Source organism: Metopolophium dirhodum, chromosome 9 (assembly GCF_019925205.1).
Source record: "Metopolophium dirhodum isolate CAU chromosome 9, ASM1992520v1, whole genome shotgun sequence".
Lineage (NCBI taxonomy): Eukaryota > Metazoa > Arthropoda > Insecta > Hemiptera > Aphididae > Metopolophium > Metopolophium dirhodum.
Window position 1 is genome coordinate 4,869,167 of NC_083568.1, and position 24,574 is coordinate 4,893,740.

The 24,574-nt window shown below is 28.3% G+C and overlaps 1 protein-coding gene across 1 annotated transcript; it reads left to right on the top strand.

Annotated features, from left to right (window-relative positions):
• The first annotated feature begins 1,821 nt into the window (after positions 1-1,821).
• Positions 1,822-22,816, top strand: LOC132952186 (ero1-like protein). The gene is made up of 11 exons (XM_061024379.1): positions 1,822-2,310; positions 9,725-9,844; positions 9,909-9,992; positions 10,073-10,138; positions 10,454-10,530; positions 19,718-19,909; positions 19,973-20,019; positions 20,084-20,176; positions 20,317-20,578; positions 20,644-20,943; positions 21,526-22,816. The coding sequence occupies exons 1-11, from the start codon at positions 2,179-2,181 to the stop codon at positions 21,575-21,577; spliced, it is 1,425 nt and encodes a 474-aa protein (XP_060880362.1). The 5' UTR covers positions 1,822-2,178; the 3' UTR covers positions 21,578-22,816.
• Positions 22,817-24,574: the final 1,758 nt, after the last annotated feature.

Here is a 24,574-nt window from a genome sequence, read left to right on the forward strand (position 1 = left end):
TCGCAGCGTTTTTGGTATTTTCTCAATGCACCCTGTTGTTAACATTTTTTGTTCTTTTGTCAAAAAGCTTGAGAATTCAATACGAATGTTCATAGTGAGATTTTTACACCGCGACCGGTTGAAAAAAAACCGAAAGTATATTATACCAGAACAATATACACATAATTTCTACAAGCTACATAAATTAATTTTATACAAACGTGTCGACACATTTATTAATAATATTATCAAATACAAATCAAATATATAACATGGGTGTTATAACAAAAACGTTTATTCATGTAAATTACAGCAGCATAGCATTATTTATTATTATTTATTGGTAGGTATATAATACAATTTATAGATATTTTTTCGTAAAATTATTAGGTAGGTACATTGTTATTACATATTTACATTATTAAATTATTAGCACAAAAAAATAGGCTAGATGGTAGGGGGAGGGGAGGGGACGTTTAAAACTCTATAATATACATTATTTCTGGTATATGTGGTCAATAGAACCACAACAACAAAATAATTGCCTGACGAATTTCTTCGTCCGGTTCCATAACGGACGTCTGTGTTTGACCGCGGTTACAGGCTGTCCGTCCGTGTCTTGCGTTGCATTCGAAACCGGCAACTCTGTCTTGCAGGACGTGACAGACGGCAATTCTAAATCGGGAGCATCACCAGCTAAACTTGGACGCACGGCGATATCCGACATTTCGACATAGATACACATGGCCTGCCCTCCAGCGAACCCTCGGAATCCCGATGTTCAGACGGTTCCGGTATCCTGATATCGCTGGAGACCTCTAGAAACTTTAAATTTGGCGTGGATCGCCATCCGATAACTACAGGTGTCTCGTCAGCTAAATTTGGTCGCACAGCGATATTCTAAATAGATACACATGGCCTGTCTTCCAGTGAACCCTTGGAATCTCGATGTCCTGCAGACGGTTCCGGTCTCTGGATATCGCTGGTGACCTGCAGTAACTTAAGATTTGGCGTGGATCGCCACCCTACAATCTCTGGAGCTGAAGAATTTGTACCCATCGCGGCCAAACTAACCAGCCTAACCAAAAAATATAAGTTAGTTCTGATTCCACCAAAAATGTATTTATGTTATTACTCATCAAATGAAAAAAAAAAAAATTTTGAGTTTCTAAAATATGCAAATGTTTGAAATATCTTTATAATTCAGTTTTATGTGGTTTATTAACAATAACATAAAAAGTAAGTACGATAGGCAAATTCTGATTCCATCAAAATGTTAAGAATATAAATACAAACATTTCTAAAAAAAAAAATTCTAAAAACTTAAATGTTTTGTATTTTAAATTCAAAATCACGATTTTTGAAAAAATTGAGCAGTTTGAAGTTTTTTGACCACAACTTCCAAAATAAGTTCGACCTGCTTTTTTAGAAAATACCACCAAATTAAGCATGCAAAAACACACATTTTGAAAAAAAAAATTCTAAAAAATCGCTTGGGAGCTAAACTGCATTAATGCCTTTTTTTGTTTTAAAATTCATTATACATAAATATTTTTATATGATTTAAAAAGAAGGTATGGGGGTGGGGGACATAGCCACTTAGCTCAATAATAACGTTTATATTGAACAAGTGATTTGGACTCTTTTTTTTTAAAGTATTAAAGTATTAATTAAACAATAAGAGTCCCCCTACTTTAATTTTGCAAATTCAAGCACTGTATCAGCTGCAGGCTCTGGTACAACAATATTTGATAATAATATACTGCCTGCGACCAACACTGGTTACTGGTAAGTCGTAATTCACTGACGTGTTTCCGTTGCCCGACAACGACTGTAAAGGTCCGTGTGCCCCATAGATTATAAACATAAATGATAACCGTTCTCAGTCCGCGTTGATAACGCCGATCGTGGCTGTCGTTGTTCTGTTTGAGTACGATCCCGGTGTTCGAAATTATCGACGACAAGACTTAACGACAACACGATTATCTGGTGCTGAGAAACTGAGAACAACAAACGATCGCTGAAAACAAAGACAAGACGCTCCGGACAATGATCGACGACGGACGTGCTACGACGTCTCGCCGGTTGCCGAACAATAAAAGCTCATCAATCACCGAAAGTTCGCTGACGCACCAGTGAGCAGTAGAGGTCAGCGGTGGTGTGTCTTTCTGACCAATAACCGACAGCTCAGAGGAGAAGATGTCGTTCCGCAGTGCCAACTGTTTATTCATGCTGGTGGTCAACGTTTGTCTGTACATGAGCGTCGTGTGTTTCTTCTCGTCTTCCAGTTCAATCGTCAATAGTCACATCGACAACAGTTGGCTAAACGAGGTGAGTTGTACCATGCACACTGGCCAAGTATTATTTAAACCAATCTACTCCCATCAGAGGGTACCTACATGTCGAAAATTAAACATTCTCAATAAGTTCCACTCTCCCTAACATGTTTTATACGACGTGTAAAACAATGAGGACTTAAGTTACTTAAGTAAATTGTATTTAAAGTTTTAATTATTAGCCATAAGTTAAAATGTTCACTTCTTAGATATCTATTACCTATTCTTGGTTCATTGGGCTTCGTTCTGTATTAATACAAAATAAAATAAGTAGGTCATGTTTTATATTCAGTTTTTGTTACATTGTATTCCGATATCACATTTCATTGAATTTGAACAGAGAACAATATCTGTGTTCTCTTTTCAAATGATAATTCAGTATTTGATAGTTTTGTGTCATCAAAAACTATGAACTCATTTAAATTTTAAAATGCTTGGAATGTGCCCTAGTTAAAACATGCATACATACTGGAGAAAGTTATTAATACCTATGTAAAGTCAAAATTAATCACATTTAATGACTCATTTATTAGCCATCATTACAATATTTATAGATACGTTTCATGAAATATATTCAAGCAATAGTTGGCATATTTGATAATTTATATATGTACGATAAGACATAATAATATTTATTTATATTATTGAAATACATTTTTGTGAGATATTTGTCCTATGTTTTAAATAGCACAAACAAAGTATGAAGTTACTACATTAAAATAAGCTAGCATGGTGTAATTACTGAAGCATACAATCATATTCTGCATATTAAAGTTAAAGTTGCTCATAAGTTGGGTTATTAAATATGAATTATTAATAAATTTGTTCTTGATATTCGTTTTTATAAATTGTTTGATATCTTGTTATTTTAGACTTAATAAATTGATTTTCCAAAGTGTCAACAATTCTAAAAAAAAAAAAATAGGAATTTTATAAGTTTTAAACGAGGTTTTGAAATATTACAGAAAATAAAATATCTTATTATATTTTTTATACTTAGCCACTTAGGTATTACTGGGTATTACATAGGCTAATAACCCTTCCAATAACCTTTAGCATTATTGAACTTTTCCATTAGCACATGTGTTTACTGTATAGCGTATGTAAGAACTATAAAAGATGAAGTTAAATTAGAAAAATAAATTGGTGCATAGGTACTTATGGGTACTTTAATGGTTTGCTCAAATTATTGATAACCAGAAGTGTGTATTTACTGATTTTTATATTTTTATTTGTCCATAATTATCATATTTATGTTATTTTTACAAAATATATGGTAGAGTTCTATAATATGCATACACATGCAAGTTTTGAAAGTTCATAATGATTGTGTTTTATATTTTTTTATTATTATATTAACCCACATTAATCGCACCATGGTCAAAACAACCCAACTTTTTTAGATCTTTAGTAAAACATGTACATTTGAAAAGTGGTTAACACCCATATTTGTTACCAAGTCCTTAGAGAGGTAACTCCCTAAAAAAATGTTGGCCATGAGACAGCTTCTCTCAAGAGACACTGATAACTGCACTGTCTGCACCATTAGTTAATAGTGACAGCAGAGAACTGTTATGTTTTTATGTGTAATAAATAATAATAAAATAAGTTAGTAGTAATGATGTTTAGCATAGTTTCAAAACTTATTTTATTATGACAAAAATGTATATTTACAATCTGTATTTACATGTAGTACAATAAGTAAATGGGATGTGGGTTGATTAGCGGGAGGGGGAAGTCGCCCAATGATGGCACCCCGTATGATTACAGTCTACAGATTACATATAACATTATTTTATACGCCACTGTATATTTAGCACTTGAAAATACTGTTTTTACATTTTAATCAAACCAACTTTCTAAAAATATGTAATAATATTATCAGTGTATGCATAAGTAATAGTCATTACTCATTAGTCATTAGATAAAAATAAATTGTCCTGGTGCATTTGAGCCGAAATGAACAATAATGAAGAAATTTACCATACAATGTTATAACTTGTAAGATAATTTTAAAAACATTAAATTTAATTACCAGCTATCTATAATATCTACAGTAATACACAGATAAGCAATAAAATGAAATTTTCGTTCTCATAAAATATGAATTCGCTACCTAGATCTTTCCACATATTATAAAAAATTTAATTAAAAGTACTGATAAGCAAATACAGTGTAATATTCGCATTGTTGTACAATTTTTTTTGTTCTGTCTTTTGTGTGACTGTGTCTGTGTCTGTGTCAACTGCCAGTAAAATAATTATACAATTTAATAGTTAATAAAATTGATTTGTAAATACTAAAGTATCATGTACCTATCTTGTATCTAGATACACTAAATGCAGGTGTCATGATACTTATTGTGTATATCTTCTTAAAGTGTATGCATAGCTGGGCCAATGTATATAGTATAATTATTATCCGAGTCGCTAACCTCTTTTTGAGTTAGTACCTGAAAAAATGACTCTACAATAGTAACATAATTTTAGCACCACCTATTTTAAAAATCTCTATATTTGAGCGGAATGTTACATTTTATAGCCAGTAACCTAAAAAAATAATATAATTTGTTAGATTGAATCACATATACGTTTATCTGTGAATTAAATTCCTTCAAATCTTTCATATTATTATTTACTTAACGTTTGTTTATCATGATATATATTATTATATATTATAGGTACATCTTGTAATTATATTATTATTATGCACTGACACAAATACAATATTTGGAAGTAACATTTTAACTTTCAAGAACAAATATTCAACTTTACGTAAAGCCACACAAACAACATTACTTTTAGTTTAAAGATGTTTAGAATTTTGAAGGGGGTACAGTGTACACCTTATATTAAAGATTATACCAAACTGAAAATGGAGTTTTAAATAAAAGTTAGGTTTGGTAAATATTGATTTTATATTTATATTTACATGTATAATGTAAAACAACAAATATCGTTGATAAATGATAATTATGATTTATGATGTTTAATTTGTTCTTTTCTAATTTTCAAACTCTGAATTCCACTACATTACTTGTAAACGTAGTTGGTATCATGTAACATATTTTTAGCTAGGTTATTAGTGTACATATTATATCGTATATACATAATTATGTTTAAACAAAAAAAAAATTATAATTATGTTTGTATTGTAATTTGTACAAAATGTCAATATTTCCCACTTAAATCGTGTATTTTAAATGATTGTACACATACAGCCATACAGGTACTACTAGTACTTGTTGTTTAATTAAAAACATAGCAATAATATAATTATTTACAATATTATTGTCTTTAAAAATACTATACGCATGTCAAATATCAATTAATAAAGAAAAAACCTAAGTAAAATGGGTTTAATATCATTCTTAATTGATATGAAATTGAACTTTTTTAGCAGTTGTATGTTTCTATATTATGATCTTTAAAACGATTATCTACGTATTCTGTAGGCCCTAAAAAGTAGGGAAAAAAATTTTCAAATAAACTTAGAGTCGTCAGGATGCACAACAATATAATATTTATAAGCACATGTGCTATTGCATAGCAATGCTATTTGCAAATTGCAATAAGGGCACTGCAGTTTTACTCGTAACATATTCAGTATAATATAATATTTTTATTGTACTCGACGCTTAATTTGTATGACCGTACAGTTAATTACAAATTACAACTATTGGTGTTTAATGTTTATGCATACGCGTCAGAGAAGTATGTTTCACGTTATTACCTATAGGTACATAATATTATAACAGAAGTATGCTATACCCGCATAGGAACAGGGGTCTCCAAACTTTCCACGCTGCTCACCTTACGAAGGTAAAAATATGAGAGTATGAGACTCGCGATTTTAAATGTTCATAGTTTATGAATTATGAAATGTAGGTACATTTTTTTAAATTTTGTTTTTATGATTCCAATTTGCAGTCTTTTATAGAAAAAAATAAAATACCTATTGCCGTATTGTCAATATACTTTTGCCACTGATTTTTTTTCGTTGAGATATTTGTTATATTATTATGTTATATGTTTAGTAGGTACCTATTAAATTTTAAATTTTTGATCACTTTATTAAACTAAGTCGTGGTCAATTTTTTGGAAACCCCTTTTAATACATAATAATATATATAGTACGACAAGTATCTATGTCGTCTATATACTAAATAGTGTAGAATTACGTGTATTTTATTTTCTAAATAATATAGGAATTTGGATGGATATTAGTTGATATACATATAGCTGGATAAGCACACAATATCTAATCAAGATTGATCTTTTTTTTCACATTTTTAATCGTCAACACATTAAAAATAATGTATATATGCTCTTAATATTAGAATGCCCATGTCACCCGATAGTGACATTCCAATATTAATCTATAGATCATTTTCGTCTTGTTACAAATTTACAAGCAAGTAAATGACAGGTGTCAATGTTAAATATTTTAAAATGTTCTCTGTATAATGTATATTATAAATACTGTATGGTAATATAAATTATAATATATATTATCTACTCATTACTCCTATAAAGATACTCTCGGGACGCGTATGCAGACATGCAGTAATTTAGGACCTATACATTGTAGGTACATCTATAATCACACGGCACTTCACCGACCAAGTACCAGGAACAGAGTTTACACGAACGGCTTCATCTAGTTTTTCTAACACTCATATCTATATAGTTCCTCTTAAGATGGACTTTTAAAATTATAGATTAAGCTTACATAGCTTAGGACATTGTACAAAATTGAGCTCTTAATATTAAGCCTTTTCAAAAGAGGAAAACTTCAAATTTTGAATTTTTGTTACTGCCTCACTGGTTGTCAAAATTATAAGGCTCTTCCCGTGAGGTAGAAATGTCAAATTTGGCACAAATGTAAACTTTACAGGCAAAAAGGAAAAATCTAAAAATTGCAACTTTTTCAAAATTAATGCTGCCTTAGCGACTGTAGTTCTAAATACATAAAGTTGCATGAAATTGACAACCGCGGTCCGTCGCGACGTATATCAAAATTTAGTTTTCGGCTAGGTACTGCATATTATTATGATTATTGTTTTTAAGTTCAAAGTTTCAAATGTTTAGATATAGTTCAATAGTTGTACAACTTGTACTTATATTGATTAACAATCGCGAAACGCCGCCAAAAGATCATATGTCCGTATTTGTATAATAATGTATAATAATTATACCATCTGAGCGCAGAGCGCACTGTGCGGTAGTGCGCCAGTTAATTTCCAGTATATTTTGTATTACAGCCTAACTATTCATAAGAAATTTGGTTAGAAACTCTAAATTTATTAATAAGAAATAATTACCTAAATGTACGTAATTCATAGAATAAGTGCCTAATATAAAAGTAATCCCTTAGTTCAACAAAGGTTCAAACGATCTAATAGAAGGAAATCTAAAACATGATTAATCCCTCCAGTGCCTTATAAAAACCCAAGAAGATGACTATTTTGCTAATTCCAGCAAAAAGGAATAATATCCAACAAAAACCTAACCTTGCCTACAAATACATTCATGTGCAACAAATCAATTTTAATTTTATTGCTTATCACTTGGCTAGTTTCAAAGAAAAATAACTAATGTGTGATTGATACTACAATTTCAGTCATCGACAACGCCAAAGAGCTGATCAAATTAGAAACTGGCCAAGTGATAATCAATAAAATTAAAATTAATTGTAATGTAATCACTACTTTGATAGGCAGAATTTTTTGGGGAAGGGGGAGTCTGGGACTTAGCACTTTTTTCGCGGCAAGTCTTTTGTTGGATATATTATATACAGTTTCCTCTTACAGTGGAAATATTATTCATTAAACGTTACTTTTATTTTTGTTCTAACTACTTGTTGATATTCATTGTTTGCATAATGTTTGTATAATATTTTATTAAATATTGACCACGGGGAGAAAAAAAACTTATTCTACGATTAAATATCAGATATAGATTAGTGGTTGACAATGATGTGTGTTATTTTTTATTTTTATTTTGTTTCTGTCATCTCCTTTTAGGACAGTAAAAATGCTTAGATTTTCTTCTAAAATAAAAAATTCCTAATAGTTTTCGAAAGCGCAGGAAAAAACAAAAGAAAAACGGGAATTTTTACGAAAAATCGGTTTTTAACAAAATCGATTTTGGTTTTTGGTGTAATTTTAAAACAAATTTTCACCGGTTGTTTATATTAGCATTTTTTCTACACTTTTTTCCACAATTTTAATTTGTTTTGAACTGTTTATGGACATTTTCAATTTCAAATTTTTTACTTTTTATTTCTATGAATGTCAATTAAATGACATTTTCATTTGTTGGGTAAAAAATCTTGAACATTTAATACAAGGCTCCTAACATATTGTTACGATAGTAGTTGAAAAATATTAAAATACATAGGCACCAAGAATAACGATTTTAGTTATTTTGTTGTAGGTAATTTTATAATATTAATTCAACTTACTGGCTACTGTATTAATAATATGTAATAACAATAAACATAATATAAAATATCCACACTGATAAATTGTCTCCTCTCAGAATCGTTTTTTGTTTACAATGATATTATATCATTGAATTCAAATTTAATTCCATCCATTATACAGTTACCCACTTGTAACCTACTGTACAGCTGAGAAATATCCACTTACCCCCCATTTTTTTTAAAATTAATATTTTACCTTTTTAATTATCGTAAAAATTCTTTGAATATGGTGGGCAACCTTTTTATTTATTGAATATCATGTGCAATGTGTATTGTGTATTGTATTTTTTATATTATGCGGTGCATAATAGTAGGCATGTTACTATGCACGGCGGAGTCACAAAAGTTGACAACTGTTTTCGCTGCAGTGACAATAGGGTAATGACACTTTCAACAATCGCCGCACACGCATATATTATATACGTGATTATTATGATTATTATTAATCCTTGTACCATTTTTTGAATGCGTATTGTATATAATATACTAAACAATATAGGAATATAATATTATAAATGTTTGTAAAATGTATTATACTACAATTTATTATATAACAATGCGCATAATATATTGTATAGATGTTTATTAATTTATTTAATGTACATCAAGATGGTCAAAATAATAATTAATTGGGGGGACGGAGTGGCCGACCCGAGTTCGATACCTTGGCCGCGGGCGGCATTTTTCTTCGGGCAAGTCACGGTGTCCGGAGAACAAGTGCCGCCATCCCCCCCCCCCACCCGGGGCACGGCAGAAGCCTACGGGTGTCCCATTAGAAATTCTGCCAAAAACACACACGTGTACCAACTTACCCAATTTAAAAATCTACAGTGCCCTCCCCCACACCCAATGGCCTATGTTGCCGCGGGTTACCCAATAAAAAAAAAAAAAATAATAATTAATTGTATTTGTTTGTTTTACAGTTAAAAGGGAATATCGACGAGACAAACAGCACAGTAGAAATCGTTGATAAATTTAATAACTATCAAATATACCCTCGTATTATCAGTATTGTTTCAAAAGATTATTTTAAATTTTTTAAGGTAAGAATTTTTTTATTTTTATTTATGGCCTTGACTTATGATATATACCTATTTACGCGATTAGGTAAATCTACGTAGAACTTGTCCATTTTGGTCGGACGACAGCAAATGTGCTATGAGATATTGCCAAGTGGAATCCTGCCAGTTGGTAATAAATAATAATCATTTAAACTATATGTGTTAAAAGATCAAATTTATTTATTTTGTATTTTATGGTTTTGTATGTAGGACGATTTACCCATAGGTTTGAAAGGTAGTCGTCATAGTTTAGTAGATGAAGATATGTCGATTAAGGTAAGTGTTTTGTAACGATGATGAATTATTAAACTTAAGGGCGTTTCGCCTAATAATTGCCTATGATATTGTGCCTAATAAAACAAAAGGTTAAAACGTATACATTAATATTTTTAAACGTGCTATATTGCTATTTTCCTAGTGTGGTTGCTGTTTCTGTTCTTCAACTTGGTCTCAATTCCACGATCATAATAAACGAATATACCGCGTAATCCATTCCATGTATTCCTTCAATTTAAAACACTCGATCCATAATTTTGTGTTTTTTATTTTTGTATTTAAAATATAATAATACAACTATGTTTGTCCGCACAGTATATGGAAGGACCACAACAACAAGAGTGTGAAGAAGCAATGCAAGACGAATTGGGTTACATTAACACAACTATAAGGTCAGTTTCACACAATATGCGAATCAAAAAATAAGTATTTCGGTATCTATACTTATATTTACATTATATAGATAATTTTAAAGAAGTAATGGTGTGTCTTAACTGGTGAGGAATTTGTAGCATTCTGTGATAATCGTTAATGCACTAACGACTAACTGAGTTTCTGAAATATACCGGTTGGATACCAACTCGTAAATTAAGAAAAGTGCAGGAGAACCAATTATACTTAATTCGATTAATCTTATAGTGTAATATATACAGTACCGGATCTACAAATTATGTAACCCGGGGCACAACATAATATTAGCGCCTCTAAAAGTTACCATTAAAAAATGCATGTGTCCTAAATTGTGTCAAAATACGGATTATTATAGGCAATATAATTTTAAATATTCACATCACCATTAAAGATATTATACATATATATTATAGAAATTGTTATTTTCAATAAAAAACAAATAATAATATAGAACTTAAACCTATATCATAATATTTATAATGAAGCATTAGAACCTATAAGAGTAAACTAAACTATTATTTTTCTTAATTTTTTTTGACGCGAATTCGTTAATGATATCTTCATAATTTATGGATTTCGCAACTTCGTGCTCAATGAATATGATTAACAGGTCATTTAATCTTCTTTGTTTTGTAGTTGATATTAAATATGATTTAATTAGTTTCAATTTACTAAAACTGCTTCGATTTTCTTCAACAGAAGAAATGTGGCTGATTTTTTACCATTTTTTTAAATATATATTAATGTTACAAAATGTTCATATAAAATAATTTCAAAATGATTTATATTTTTTGAAATTATAATGTTTCTAACATAAACTAGATCGTATATTACTTAATAAGAACATTGATATTTAAAAAAATGGTAAAAAATCAGCCACTTGGCTTAAATAAATGTTTTTACGATATAAATTTTTCTGAAAATCAGATTTACAAATTGGCTATTTTGGATATTTTGGAAATTTTTTTTATCAGTTTTTAAGTTTTTATTTTCAGTATTAAAAAAAAAAAAAATGAAAATAAAAAATGTATACTAAAAATGTAGCGCAGTAGTCTATGAATTATATTTAAAAGAATTTTTTTAAAAATATTAATTAAAACAAAAGTTATTTCATTTGTCAGATCTCAGTGGGACACCCTGTATACACGTAATTTTCACTGGTTGTTTAAATTCGCGATTTCTATACACGACAAAATGTTCAAAACATTTCGACTCGTTTTGAGCTGTTTACGGACAATATCAATTTTCAATTTTTAGTTTTTTTTTCTATACATGTCAATAAAATTTTATTCGTTGGGTCAAAAAGCTTGAATATTTAATACAAGGCTCCTAATATATTGTTACAATGACATTCGAAAAATATTAAAAATACATGGACACAATTTTTTTTATAAGCAGTTCGAATTTTATCGAATGTTCAACTTTTATAGCTAAGAATTAAACATTTAAAACAAGGTTTCACGTAAATAGGTATTATACCTATATAAATTACTAAAAATAAAATCATAAAATCGAAAGCATAATATATTATGATATAATATGACGAATGTCTTTTCTTAATCATTACAAGTGTGTCTATGTTGAATTAAAACTATTTAATTTGAAATACTTGTGTAATAATAATGTAACTACAAAAGATTCAATTTTTTTAAAAAAAATTATGAGTTTAAAATTTGAAATTTGGGTTCTCTTTAAATTGGCGCTCGGGGCATGGGCTCTGGATTGCCCTCCCCTAGATCTGGTACTAAATATATATTTAATAATAGACTTAGACAACTGAGAATTGGTATAATTATTTAGATTTTGGATATCCATAACCCCCCAATCAACATCGCGTTATAGATTCCTCAGGGGTCGCATTTACGTGTCGAGAAGATGTAGATTGTCTTACATAGTTACATCCTATTCCTATAAAGTATAATATAAAATATTAGGTATACAGTATGCTACAAAATATTTAATATATATATTATGTTGCTATAATAATATTTTAAACATTATTTATAACTGCATGCATGTGTGAAATAATAAGTTTAATATTGATTTTTGTTTACTCAGAGTGGAACGATGAATGCATTGATTTCACAATTATAGTGAATGATGTGTGTTGGTTTTTTATTTTGTATGTATACACGACTCAACAATTATAATTGAAAAAATAATTTAACTTTGAAGGGGTTTTCTGGTAGAAAATTGGATCTAGTTGGTACTTAAGTAAAAATAAAATTAAAAATTCCAAATACTTTTCAAAATAATCGGGTAAAACAAAATAAATTAAGAAAACCAGGAATTTTTACACAAAACCAAGTTCAAAAAAATATCGACTTTCTTATTTTGTTGTAGGTACTTCAAAAGCGAGTAACCATTTATACTTGTCATTTTCACCAAAAGTGTATATTACCATTTTCTATACATAATGGAATAGTTTTCTAAGACATTTAAAATGGACGATTTTTTTAAATTTTTTAACAGATTGTTTTTAGATTTAGGGCGGAGCGTAAAAATGTATTGTATTTACAAGATGTATGTTTTTTTCTGTCTGTCATCAACATTTGGAGTAGTAAGGATGCTCCAATTATCGAGATCAGCATATTTCCTGATAGAAAAGTAAATCTAGTTGGTACTTTTAAGAGGTCAAAATAATTCTAATCAAAGTAGTTTTAGATTGAATTAAGCTAAACAAAAATAATAATGAAAAAATGTGCTAATTTTTACGCAAAATCAATTTCTGAAAAGATCAATTTTAATTTTTAGGTGTAACTCTCAAAAACTAACAACCGATCTTCACCAAATATTTATATTAACATTTTCAATAAATTGTAATATTTCCGAAATATTTTGACTCTTTGAGCTTGTAAACTTGTTAATTATTTAATTATTTTTGATAAAAACTTTTTCACTTAGTAAATAATCTTGAAAATTTAACTCAAGGTTCTTTATAAGTTTCATTAATGTAAGTACAAAAATATTAAAGATACATAGGCACAATTATATTTTATATGCAATTAAAGTTCAAAAAAAAGTTTACTGGAAAGTAACATTAATTAATAACTTTTATGAGGTTTTGAATTTAAAATTTTTACGATATTGGTTTTTCATCATTAAATTAACTAATTTTCATATAATATTAATTTTTAATAAATTTTCGTTGTAATTCAAAAACGAATAACCCCATAGACACTTGAAATTTTCGCCAAATGTTAAAATAACCATTTTCCATACTATGTAAAATTTTAAAATAATTTTGGCCCTTATTGAGCTATTTTCAATTTTTTTAAATTATTTTTTAGTTCGAAATTCACCTTGCATTTAGCAACACATCTTAATAAAATAAAGTTTTCTATACATTTTGTTAAAAAAAAATTCGTTCGGGTCAAGAACCTTGATAATGTATACAGGGTCCGCATAAATTTTCATCATAGCTGTTTAAAAATATTAAAGATACATAGTCACGACTTTTTTAAATAAGCATTTGAAGTTCAATATTTTTATCGAAATTCGTCAATTTTGAAAATGTTATTGTTTTGTAATTAAATATACTTACATATTATATATATAATATTTAATTTTGATAGCTAAGCTTTACAAGTATAATATGGGGTTCCTCAAAAGTAGGACCAGGATTTAAAAAACTATCAAAAATGCTTTAGAAAATAACCAAAAATACCTTTTTAACACAATAATGTCCTTAAAAATAAACTAAATGCGATCGCAACGTATATTCAACCGACCAATTAGTTGTTAGTTGTTTTGAGTAACCGGTAAGCATAGATAATATAAGAATGGATAGGACATAAGAACTTATCACATGAAACTTAAGTGATACTATTTTTAAGGTTATATGGGGCAAATATTGATATGATAATTGATAAATAATAATTAATATTTTTAATATTTTAAATATTTAACAAAGCTTAGAGTAATTTTCCAGGCACAAGTGGTACAACAATCAAAATACAAACTGACAAATATCTAAATATAACTGACTATCATGTTATTCATTATTATTTAATAAAATAGTTTTGCACATAACCTTAAAAAGCCCCATATCGTCTTTCTCTCTTTACGTTCTCTCTCCCCCAAAAAAGCACACGGCCCCATATGGAACTGGTATAGGCATGTCCTATCCATTCTTATATTATCTATGCCGGTAAGACTACATTCGGTAATGTTTGGGGATATATAAAGACGTTATTGCTTTCATATATAGTCATACAGAATGATTGACATTTGATACTTATTAGTAATTAAAAATACTTAAAAACTGTCATGTAAAACAAATATGAAAACAATAGTTATTGATATAATAATTTATGATATTATATCTGAATTTTTCTTAGTTTTGCCAATTGTTTTTAGTAAATACAATGTATTTAATAACTTATTGGCTATTACGTACTTACCATATAAACTTACATAAGTATTTAATGTTTACCACCTTTTCAAACAGATTCAACCATAAAACTAAAAGGAGCAATTCCACTCATAAGTATGAAATAATAATATAATACCTATGTAAACTTAAAACAGTTAAAATGTAATATTATGGAATTAAAAGAAATATTTAACTAATTAAGCCTATATTTTAATATTTAAAATATATTATACATTTATTGTTCATTCAAATTCTTTCTTTTCTGTATCCATTATTCGCCGTAATTTTTAAGAGTTAGGTATATTTTTGTCTTTGTTAGTTCCAATTTTGAAATACTTTTTTTAACTTGCAAGCTTGTATTAAATTTAATTTCATAGATATACAATTAGTATACCTCTGTTTCTCAGAAGTGTTTATAATTTGTTTACAAATGTCAATTTTGATATGTTTATATTTAATTAGAATATTATTATACAAGCATTAAGCACCGAAGACGTATATATACTTATTAGTTGAAAAATGAATTTCTATAAATTTTTCATTTTTTTCTCATTCTTAAATATTATTTTTCGCCAGCGTTGCAAAATTTAAGGAAATAAAAAATTCAAAAGATACAGAAGGTTTGCAAATTGATTTGAATAATATCCAATATTAGCTAGCTAAATAATTTGTCTTTAAACCTAAATAAATATAAAAATATTTCGTTTTCATTAAAAACAATCCTATCGTAAACTATTATTTAAATGACCTATAGCTGTGTGAAGATTAAATACGGTTAAGGATCTTGGTATTCGTTTTGATTCAATAATATCTTTTAGTAACTATACTACCGACACACAAAAAAGACTTTTCAGAAATTAGGCTTATTTAAACGGACTTGTAGAAATTTTCATTATTATATACATATTTAGTAGGTATTTACAATATTATTAAAGTTAAAGAATAAATTCCAAACGATGGATACATTTTTAATTTTTATATCCCAAATATTTATTTTTATAACAAATTATTAAAAATAAGATTATATTATTGAAAAACCAATTCAATGTTTATTTCAAACATATTCAACTATTTATTTCGAGGGTATGTAAATTAAATTACATTTTTTGTAAAAATAAATTGTATACAGCAATTTTTTCAAGTTTTGAATATTATTACACCGGGTATTAAGTGACGAATTTAACATAAAGTTTAAATTATATAAGTGGTGGAATTTTTTACGGGCTACGAAATACACAGGGGACAGCTATCTTCTATGTATATAAAATGTACACTTGCGTGCGCATTTCGCGGGGTCTGCAAAATATAATAATAATATAACCTGACGGCTGACAATATACTACAATCACAAAACTAGTCTCTCGGGCAATGCCGGCCGGTATGGTTATGATCATTTATAATCAATGCTTTAATATAATTATATAAAATAACGTGTCCTGACTGACACACTGACTGATCAACGTAGTGCCTAAACAATGATAGCTTGAGGCTTGTAATTTTCACGGCATCTTCGTACCACAATGTAAGTGTGTACTAAGAAAGCATTTCCAAAATTCGCATTTTAAAGTTGTGCTTGCACAAGTATTTTGAGATTCAAGATGATTGGTGAAAATGTTTAAGTTTTGAATACTTTTAAACTGAATATTAAATAATGGATTGAACAAAGTGTAAATCTTATAGAGTTGGCATTTTTAACGGGCAACCAGTGGCGTACGCTGAACGAGCTGTATTTGCATACCAATTTTCCTAAAATTATCAGTAATTTTTTGATAAATGTATGAAATACTTAAATGAAAGACCTTGTATTAAATTGTCAAGCCTTAGCTATACAAATTTTATAATTTATAAGTTTTGAACTACAAATTAACTGTGGTATACATCTTATATTATGTATTACATTTTTAAGCTTTTTAACCTGACAAATAATTTTTTATTGACATTTTTAAATAAAAAACTTAAATTAATTTAATACAATCCAAGTGAAGACGGTCTAACCAAGGTTACCAAACAATTTTAACAAATTTTTATTTTATTTTTTTCAATTATTTAAAAAGTACTGAGAATTTTCAATTTTGACCTCCTAAAAGTACTAACTAGATCCAATTTGTTTCCAAAAGCATTCATCGAAGTTTATAATCAGTGCATTTTTTTTACCAGAAAAGTTGAAAAGTGTAAGTTGTTTAAATATTTTAAAATACCCAAACAAACGTCTGAAATTATTAGACTGGGCAGAATAAAAATTAAATTTTAAGTCCCCCCATTGAAAAATCCTGTGTACGCCATTGCGGGCAACAATAAGTGCACGGAGTCAGCTAGTATTGAAAATTGAAATAAAATATGAATAATATATTAACATATATTTTCCTTTACCGATTACCTGGTAGCAACACTCGGAGCAAGCGATGAAACCAGACTATTTTGACATACCACATTCGGTATACGTATATCTGTAGTAGGCTGCCGAACGATTTGTATTGTTGGATGTTAGTTTGTTTGACATTTGTTTTCTCACTCTAGGCCACGCGCAACATAGACAAAACGCATTTGCGCAAAATCATTTTTTCTATGTTTTTAAGTAATCTTAGAGGAAAATCAACCATTACAACAGAGACAAAGAATAAACTATATTTGGTGGGACTCCGTGATATTACAGAATGAATGAAAGATGACACACTCGCCTGGGATATATGTATTAATATATTATATAATATACGTAAAATGTATAGTATAATAATAAATTATAAATACTGTAAGGGTGTAATTAACAATACTAATTTCATATCATGTATTTATAAATCGTATCATAATAATATCCGAACATATTATTTGATTACCTAACATACATTACTAATATTACTATTACATGTTCAATTATTGTTCTAGTGTTGTTTGAACTACAAAAATTCCAGTTATACATAATATAAGATACCCATTTGTTTTTTGTTGAAATTTTAGATTCTTAGTGAAATATGAATGTATTGATGTAATGATGTGTGTTTTTTAAAATTTTTTTTTTTATTTTGGTGTCTGTGTACACGATACGTAGTCGAAATAATAATGCTTCGATTCACAACTTCAGTATCTTAATTGATGGGAAAAAGAATATTTTTGGTGCATCGGGGAGGTCAAAATTTAAAATTCCCAATAGTTTTCAAAAGCGCCAGGAAAAACAACATACAAATTAAGAAAAAACGGGAATTTTTACGCAAAATAGGTTTTCCCAAAATCGATTTTGCTTTTTGGTGTAACTTTAAAACAAATGAACGTATATACATTTTCACTGGTCGTTTATATTTGCATTTTCTATACACGATAACATTTTCAAATTATTTTGATTTGTTTTGAACTGTTTAGGAACATTTTCTGTTTCCAATTTAATACAAGGCTCCTACTATATTGTTACAAGGACATTTTAAAAAAAAATACTAAAAATCTTTAGTCAAAACATAAAAGTTATTTTTTTAAGGCTTCGACGACTGAGGTCATTAGCCTGTAAGGTTGGTAGGGTTGTTGCAGTAGGGTTGGGACTGTTGGTACGGTCGGTTAGGAACACGTGTATGTGTGACAAGGTTTTTGCGCACAACGAACCCAGATGGTCACCCATCCGAGAACTAGTGGCAGCGGCCGTTGCTTACTCCTAATCACGTCGGGTGATTGATTTCAGCCACTGCGCCGCGCCGAGTCACAGTTTTTATTTATACGCATTTAAAGTTCAAATCTTGACAAAATTCGGAAAAGCACGAACATTTGCAAATTATTTTGAGTTGAGAATTCGTAAAATTTTTTATTTTGAAATCTAAGATTTGAAAATATAATACAAGATTCCTCATAAGTTTGTCTTTATCAAAAAAAAATTTCTACAAGTAAATCAAATTAAATTTTTATGATTGTTTGAAATTCATATTTTTACAATATTGGATATTCACTCGATTTCTCATATAGTGGTTTTGTTATTTTATTGTTATCGAAAAACAAATAATTGTGTATACATGAACATTTTACTGAATGTTCATATTAGCATTTTCTATACACCTTAAAATTTTGAAAATATTTCGACTCGATTTGAGCTATCAGAACAAACATTGTCAGTTTTAAATTTTAGATTCTGAGCGAAGCGATGAATGTATTTTTAGTTTTTTTTCCCATAAATATCAATAAAATTTTATTTGTTGGGTAAAAAAGCGTAGGTGTGTTTGGTAAAAAGACTTCCAATATGTTGTTACAATAGCAGTTGAAAAATATTAAAAATACATATGCACAACTTTTTTTTGTAAGCATTTAAAGTTCGAATTTTGACAAAATTTATCAAATTTAAAATGTAATAATTATTTTGTAGTTAAAAATGTACAACTGTGTACAACAAGTGTACAACTTTTATAGTTAAGGGTTTAAAATTTAAAACAAAGTTCGACGCAAATAGGTAAATATATAAATTACTTTATTCGCAATAATATCATCAAATATATACTTAATAATATCATAAAAACATCAAACCTAACCGTTTTCGCTCAGAATCGTTTTCCTTATACAATGATATTATATCATTGAATTCAAATTTAACATCATCCATTACAGTAACCCACTTGTAACCTACTGAACAGCAGACCGCCATCCACTTACCCACTTTTTTTAATTTGTTAACAATGGCTGTTTAAGTGCCTATGTTGTTATGTTATACTTAAAAACGTATTTAATAGACAATGATACCTATAATGACCAATAGGTATGAACTATGATTACTATTTAAATCTATTTACATATTAATTTTAATTTAATTTACTTTCTCTGTACAGTGCTGCAGCTATGGAGGATTTTGCTCTCTGGCAGGCCCATGACGATATACAAGACATGTACTGTACACTACCGGATGATGATGGGGAAGCCGAGTACGTTGACCTATCTCTAAATCCTGAACGATATACCGGATATAAAGGACCTTCAGCTAATCGCGTTTGGAATACAATTTACATGGAAAACTGTTTCAGGTGAGTGTTAATGAGTTATTGATTAATTTTGGTGCAATTAAAACTTGATATTAATTTTTTTAGGCCAAAAAATTTATTTGAAGTCTACATTATATCAGCAAAGTTGACTGGTAAATACTAAATTATTTATAATCTGTTTTAATTAAAATTGTATTTAAGGAGGATTGATTACAGGAATGTGTTTGGAGAAACGAGCATTTTATCGAGCAATTTCGGGTCTTCATACAAGTATTAATATCCATCTTAGTGCTCAATATCTATTATCAGGTATGTGCATAAATAGAAATATGTATTTAGTTCTAAACAAATATATATATATATATATATATATTTTAAATATTATTATTTTGTGTTTTTTAGTATTTTTATATAAAATATATTTAATATACATTTATTACTCTTAATAGATAAAGGATCGACATTTTTGAACCCATGTGGCACCGGTTTTTGGGGTCCAAATGCTGAGGAATTTGAACGTAAGTTTGGTCCTAAGTACACAAAAGGTGAGGGCACACAGTGGCTCAGAAATTTATATTTCTTGTATCTCGTTGAACTGAGAGCATTACAAAAAGCTGCACCTTTACTCAAACAAGTAGAGTATTATACAGGAAATGATAAAGAGGATGAAGCCACTCGACTGGCTGTCCACAATTTCTTAGGAATTATTAAGTAAGATTTTTTCATTAGTTATTTTGGTTTTGTTTATTTTTATTTACGGTTGGTGTTTTTTCCAGAAAATTCCCACAACAATTTAATGAGCATACAATGTTTTTGGGTGGACAACAGGCTCAAAAGTTAAAAGAAGAGTTTCGTCTTCATTTCCGTAATGTATCAACCATTATGGATTGTGTGGGATGTGATAAATGCAGACTGTGGGGAAAACTTCAAGTACAAGGATTGGGAACAGCTCTGAAAATATTATTCTCAAACAAAGCACGGACGAATGGATATAATGAATTGTCTACCACTGTCAACAAGCACACATTACAATTGGAACGTAGTGAAATTGTTGCTCTATTTAATGCGTTTGGAAGGTGAGAAAAATTGTCTTAAATATTTGTAAATTTGTTATAATATTATATATTTATTTTAAGGTATAATGTTTAGGTCTAAAAGTTATATTTAGCGTTTGGATGTTGTTAGCATATTTTTTTTAATGATTTTATTGGTGTTTTTTACTGTTCAATTGTTTTTTTTGGAGTTTTGTCTTATAATATCTACATATTTAGAATATTTGAAACATTAAAATTTATTTGTATACTGTATGTCTGCGGAATTTTATACTGTTTAAAGTTATAATGTTTAATTTATTGATTTTAATTTTTAAGAAATTACATATCGTAGACCTGTAGTAGATACATAAATACATGATCTAAAAGTATTCATTAGTTTTACATTAACTTTTCCGTCGCGTAATGTGTATTTTTCCATACTTTTTACTTGCAGTAATAAAATGTATAACTTAAGTTCTATTAGTGCATTTTTGTGCTCTATTTGAACTTTGAAGTCCTTATTAAGTTTTTATACAGCTACAACATCTGAACTCTAGTTATAACATTTATTATGTATTAAATATGAAAATATCTTAATATTATGTAAATCTAATATTATTTTAGGTTATCTACAAGTATATACGAAATAGAAAAATTTCGGAAGCTCCTGAGGTAAAGAAGTTGATATTGTGTAAGAAAAACATCACAACTCATTTTGATTTACTAAAGATGTACAATACATTGTTATCACTACATTCCTTCCTCACTTTTCTTTTATAAGTTTTATATTACTGTAAGTACATGATCTGTTAATAGTTTTTTATTAAACCATCAAGTAGTCATACATTTAACTGAATTGACCGATAAAAAACCTCTTGGTGGTATTTAATTTATTTTAATTTTTTTTTTCTGATTGAATGATTTGAAATACTGACAGTCATAAAAAAATCTGTTTAAAAGCTCTCTATGTAAGAACGATAAAATGTACTATTAATTTATTGAAGAATACCAATATTTGTTTTACAAACATTGTTTGGTTAAACTTTTCTATAGTCTAGTCCTTTTAGTGTATTTTTCCAAATGTCTTTGTTTTTTGTTTTATGTCTAAAGTGGTAAATTTATGTGTGTACAATTGTTGTTATTTATATTTTTTACTTGGTTTTTGTGTTGTATTATTTGTTATGTTTATTTAATCTCAAACTTTAATTTACAAGTTAAATCAACTATAGTATACCCAATACACATGCACAAATTATTTTTATATTTATAATAATGGTGTGAGGTCGTGTGTAATTTTTAACAATACAATATAATTGTCTTTCTAAAAATAATTGTTAAAACTATGAGAGCTCAAAATGAGGTTTTATTACATAATAGATATACATTTGATATAAAATAGAATATGGTTTATGTATAAATAGTGGCTACTGTGATAAGGTATGAAAGGTCTGAACAAATTAATCATAATAATGTATTATGTTTAGTCTAGATTCATATAGAATTTGTGTATTGTTAATGTATGTATGTGTTATGTATCTATGTATTTATTTATTTATTTTATTTTATATTTTATATAATTATTAAGTTGATAATTCATGTAAAAATATCTCAGATGACTAATTCATACCTAATGTTATTAATCCTGTTAATTACTAAAATATTACTTATGTTTTAATTAAATACTCAAGTCTATAAGCAAAAAAACAACTTAACACTAAACAAAGTGTGAAATTATCTAATTAATATTATATATCATCGTTTATTGTTAATTATTGTGTTGGTTTATAAATTACATTTGAAACTTTGGAGTAAATGCATGCATATTACCATTGATTACAAATACTATGTACAATTCTTCAAATGTATATCGTATTTCTTAAATAAATGATAACAGAGAATTATTATGGGCATTTACAGCAATTTGAAGAACTATTCCTGGCCTTGTAAGAGATGGTTTGTTAATTCAAACCTCACTAAAAATATTGTTCTAAAAAATTGAATAAAATGTCACTGTGGCATTGACACATAAATTCATAATGTTTTTAGATTCAAGATTAGGTCTTAACATGGAACAACCCGGTTTTTTTATTAAAATCGTTTTTAAATGTCTTGTAAAATTGGAGAGGAAAAAATAATTTAAAAAGGTTTTCTTGATCTTTGCTGTACTTACTTTCTAGGTGCACTATCTTCATTGGCAAACGACTATGCATACGGTGACGGGTGTATATTGTATATAATGTTTTTAGATTCGTGATTAGGTTTTATCAACTTATGTTTTGAAGATTATGATCGTCTTAAAATGTCTACTGGCTTCTTTTATATAATCAACCAAATACAACAGGTTTTGTTGCATCCGCATTACACGACCAAGGGGTTTGATCCAAATTCTTTAAAACGTAAGCATTTTTATTTTTGTATAATATGCAAGCTAATGTATTTGTTAACAGTACATAATGCACGGAACTTCAGAACATAATAAACCTAGATATTTTGATTCTTTGGCATTATAGATTGCATTTGTATGCATATTTAAAATGTTAATGGGACATATTAATATAATTCTCTGATTTAATAATAATAATAAAAAAGTAGTTACCATTGGTAGATACTACCATTTGTACATGTGTTTACTATCACACCTCCTAGGGTATTTACAATACCTATGATAAATATTTTACGGTGTATACTTTTTTGGTTATTATTATTATTATTATTTACAATGTAACTACTAACTAATGGCCTGAGTTGCGGATGTTTTTTTTTTATCCATAAAAAAAAATTCACGCTGATAGTTTTGAAATTTCCAACTTCAAATCAAATCATACCTACATACAAAATAAAATCCCATACTTTGTTTATATTATCATATGCGTGCACAGACTTATGTGGCAGGGGAGGGCAAGCTAATGATCATTAATATAGATACTTGAAACAAAAAACAATGACATCCTCTTAAGTGTTCCATACCTTATTTTACTCACTGCCCACTGGTCACCAACTACCTACTACATAAAATAAAAATAAATAATTTTTTGTTCAAAATCTTATAAGAAATATTATAATAGTCAACATATAGTTTTGAATCTTCAATACATATATTTTCGCAATCTGTAATGTCAATATATTAATTTGTAATTACATACATATTTAAAATGTAATATGACTTTAACAGTTAATAATTCCATTTGTATTAAAAGAAGAATAAATATTGTATTAGCTTTAAAATAGTAAAATATTGGAGATATGTACCTAATATTTATTATTTGTGTGTGAGTATGTAACCAACTAGCTTATAGGTCTATGATAATTTACTTTAATTTCAATAGTTTTAGTAACAACAACTTTTAGATTCTGAGTGATGCAATGAATGTATTGTTTAATGATTTTACAATGTGTGTTTTTTTTAAATTTTAAAATTTTTGCGTCTGTAATTAGGTACACGATAGTTATGAAATAATGTTTCGATTTTTAACTCCGGTATCTTTATTCTTTTCCGATGGGAAAGTGAATCTATAATTGGTGCATTCGGCAGGATATTCAAAGTAGTGTTAAAAAGCGACGGGAAAAACAAAAAAAATACTAAGGAAAAACAGTAATTTTTACACAAAATTGATTTTGGTTTTTGGTGTAACCATTGAGACCTTCTTCTTATAGACCGGCCAAAAGCATTGAT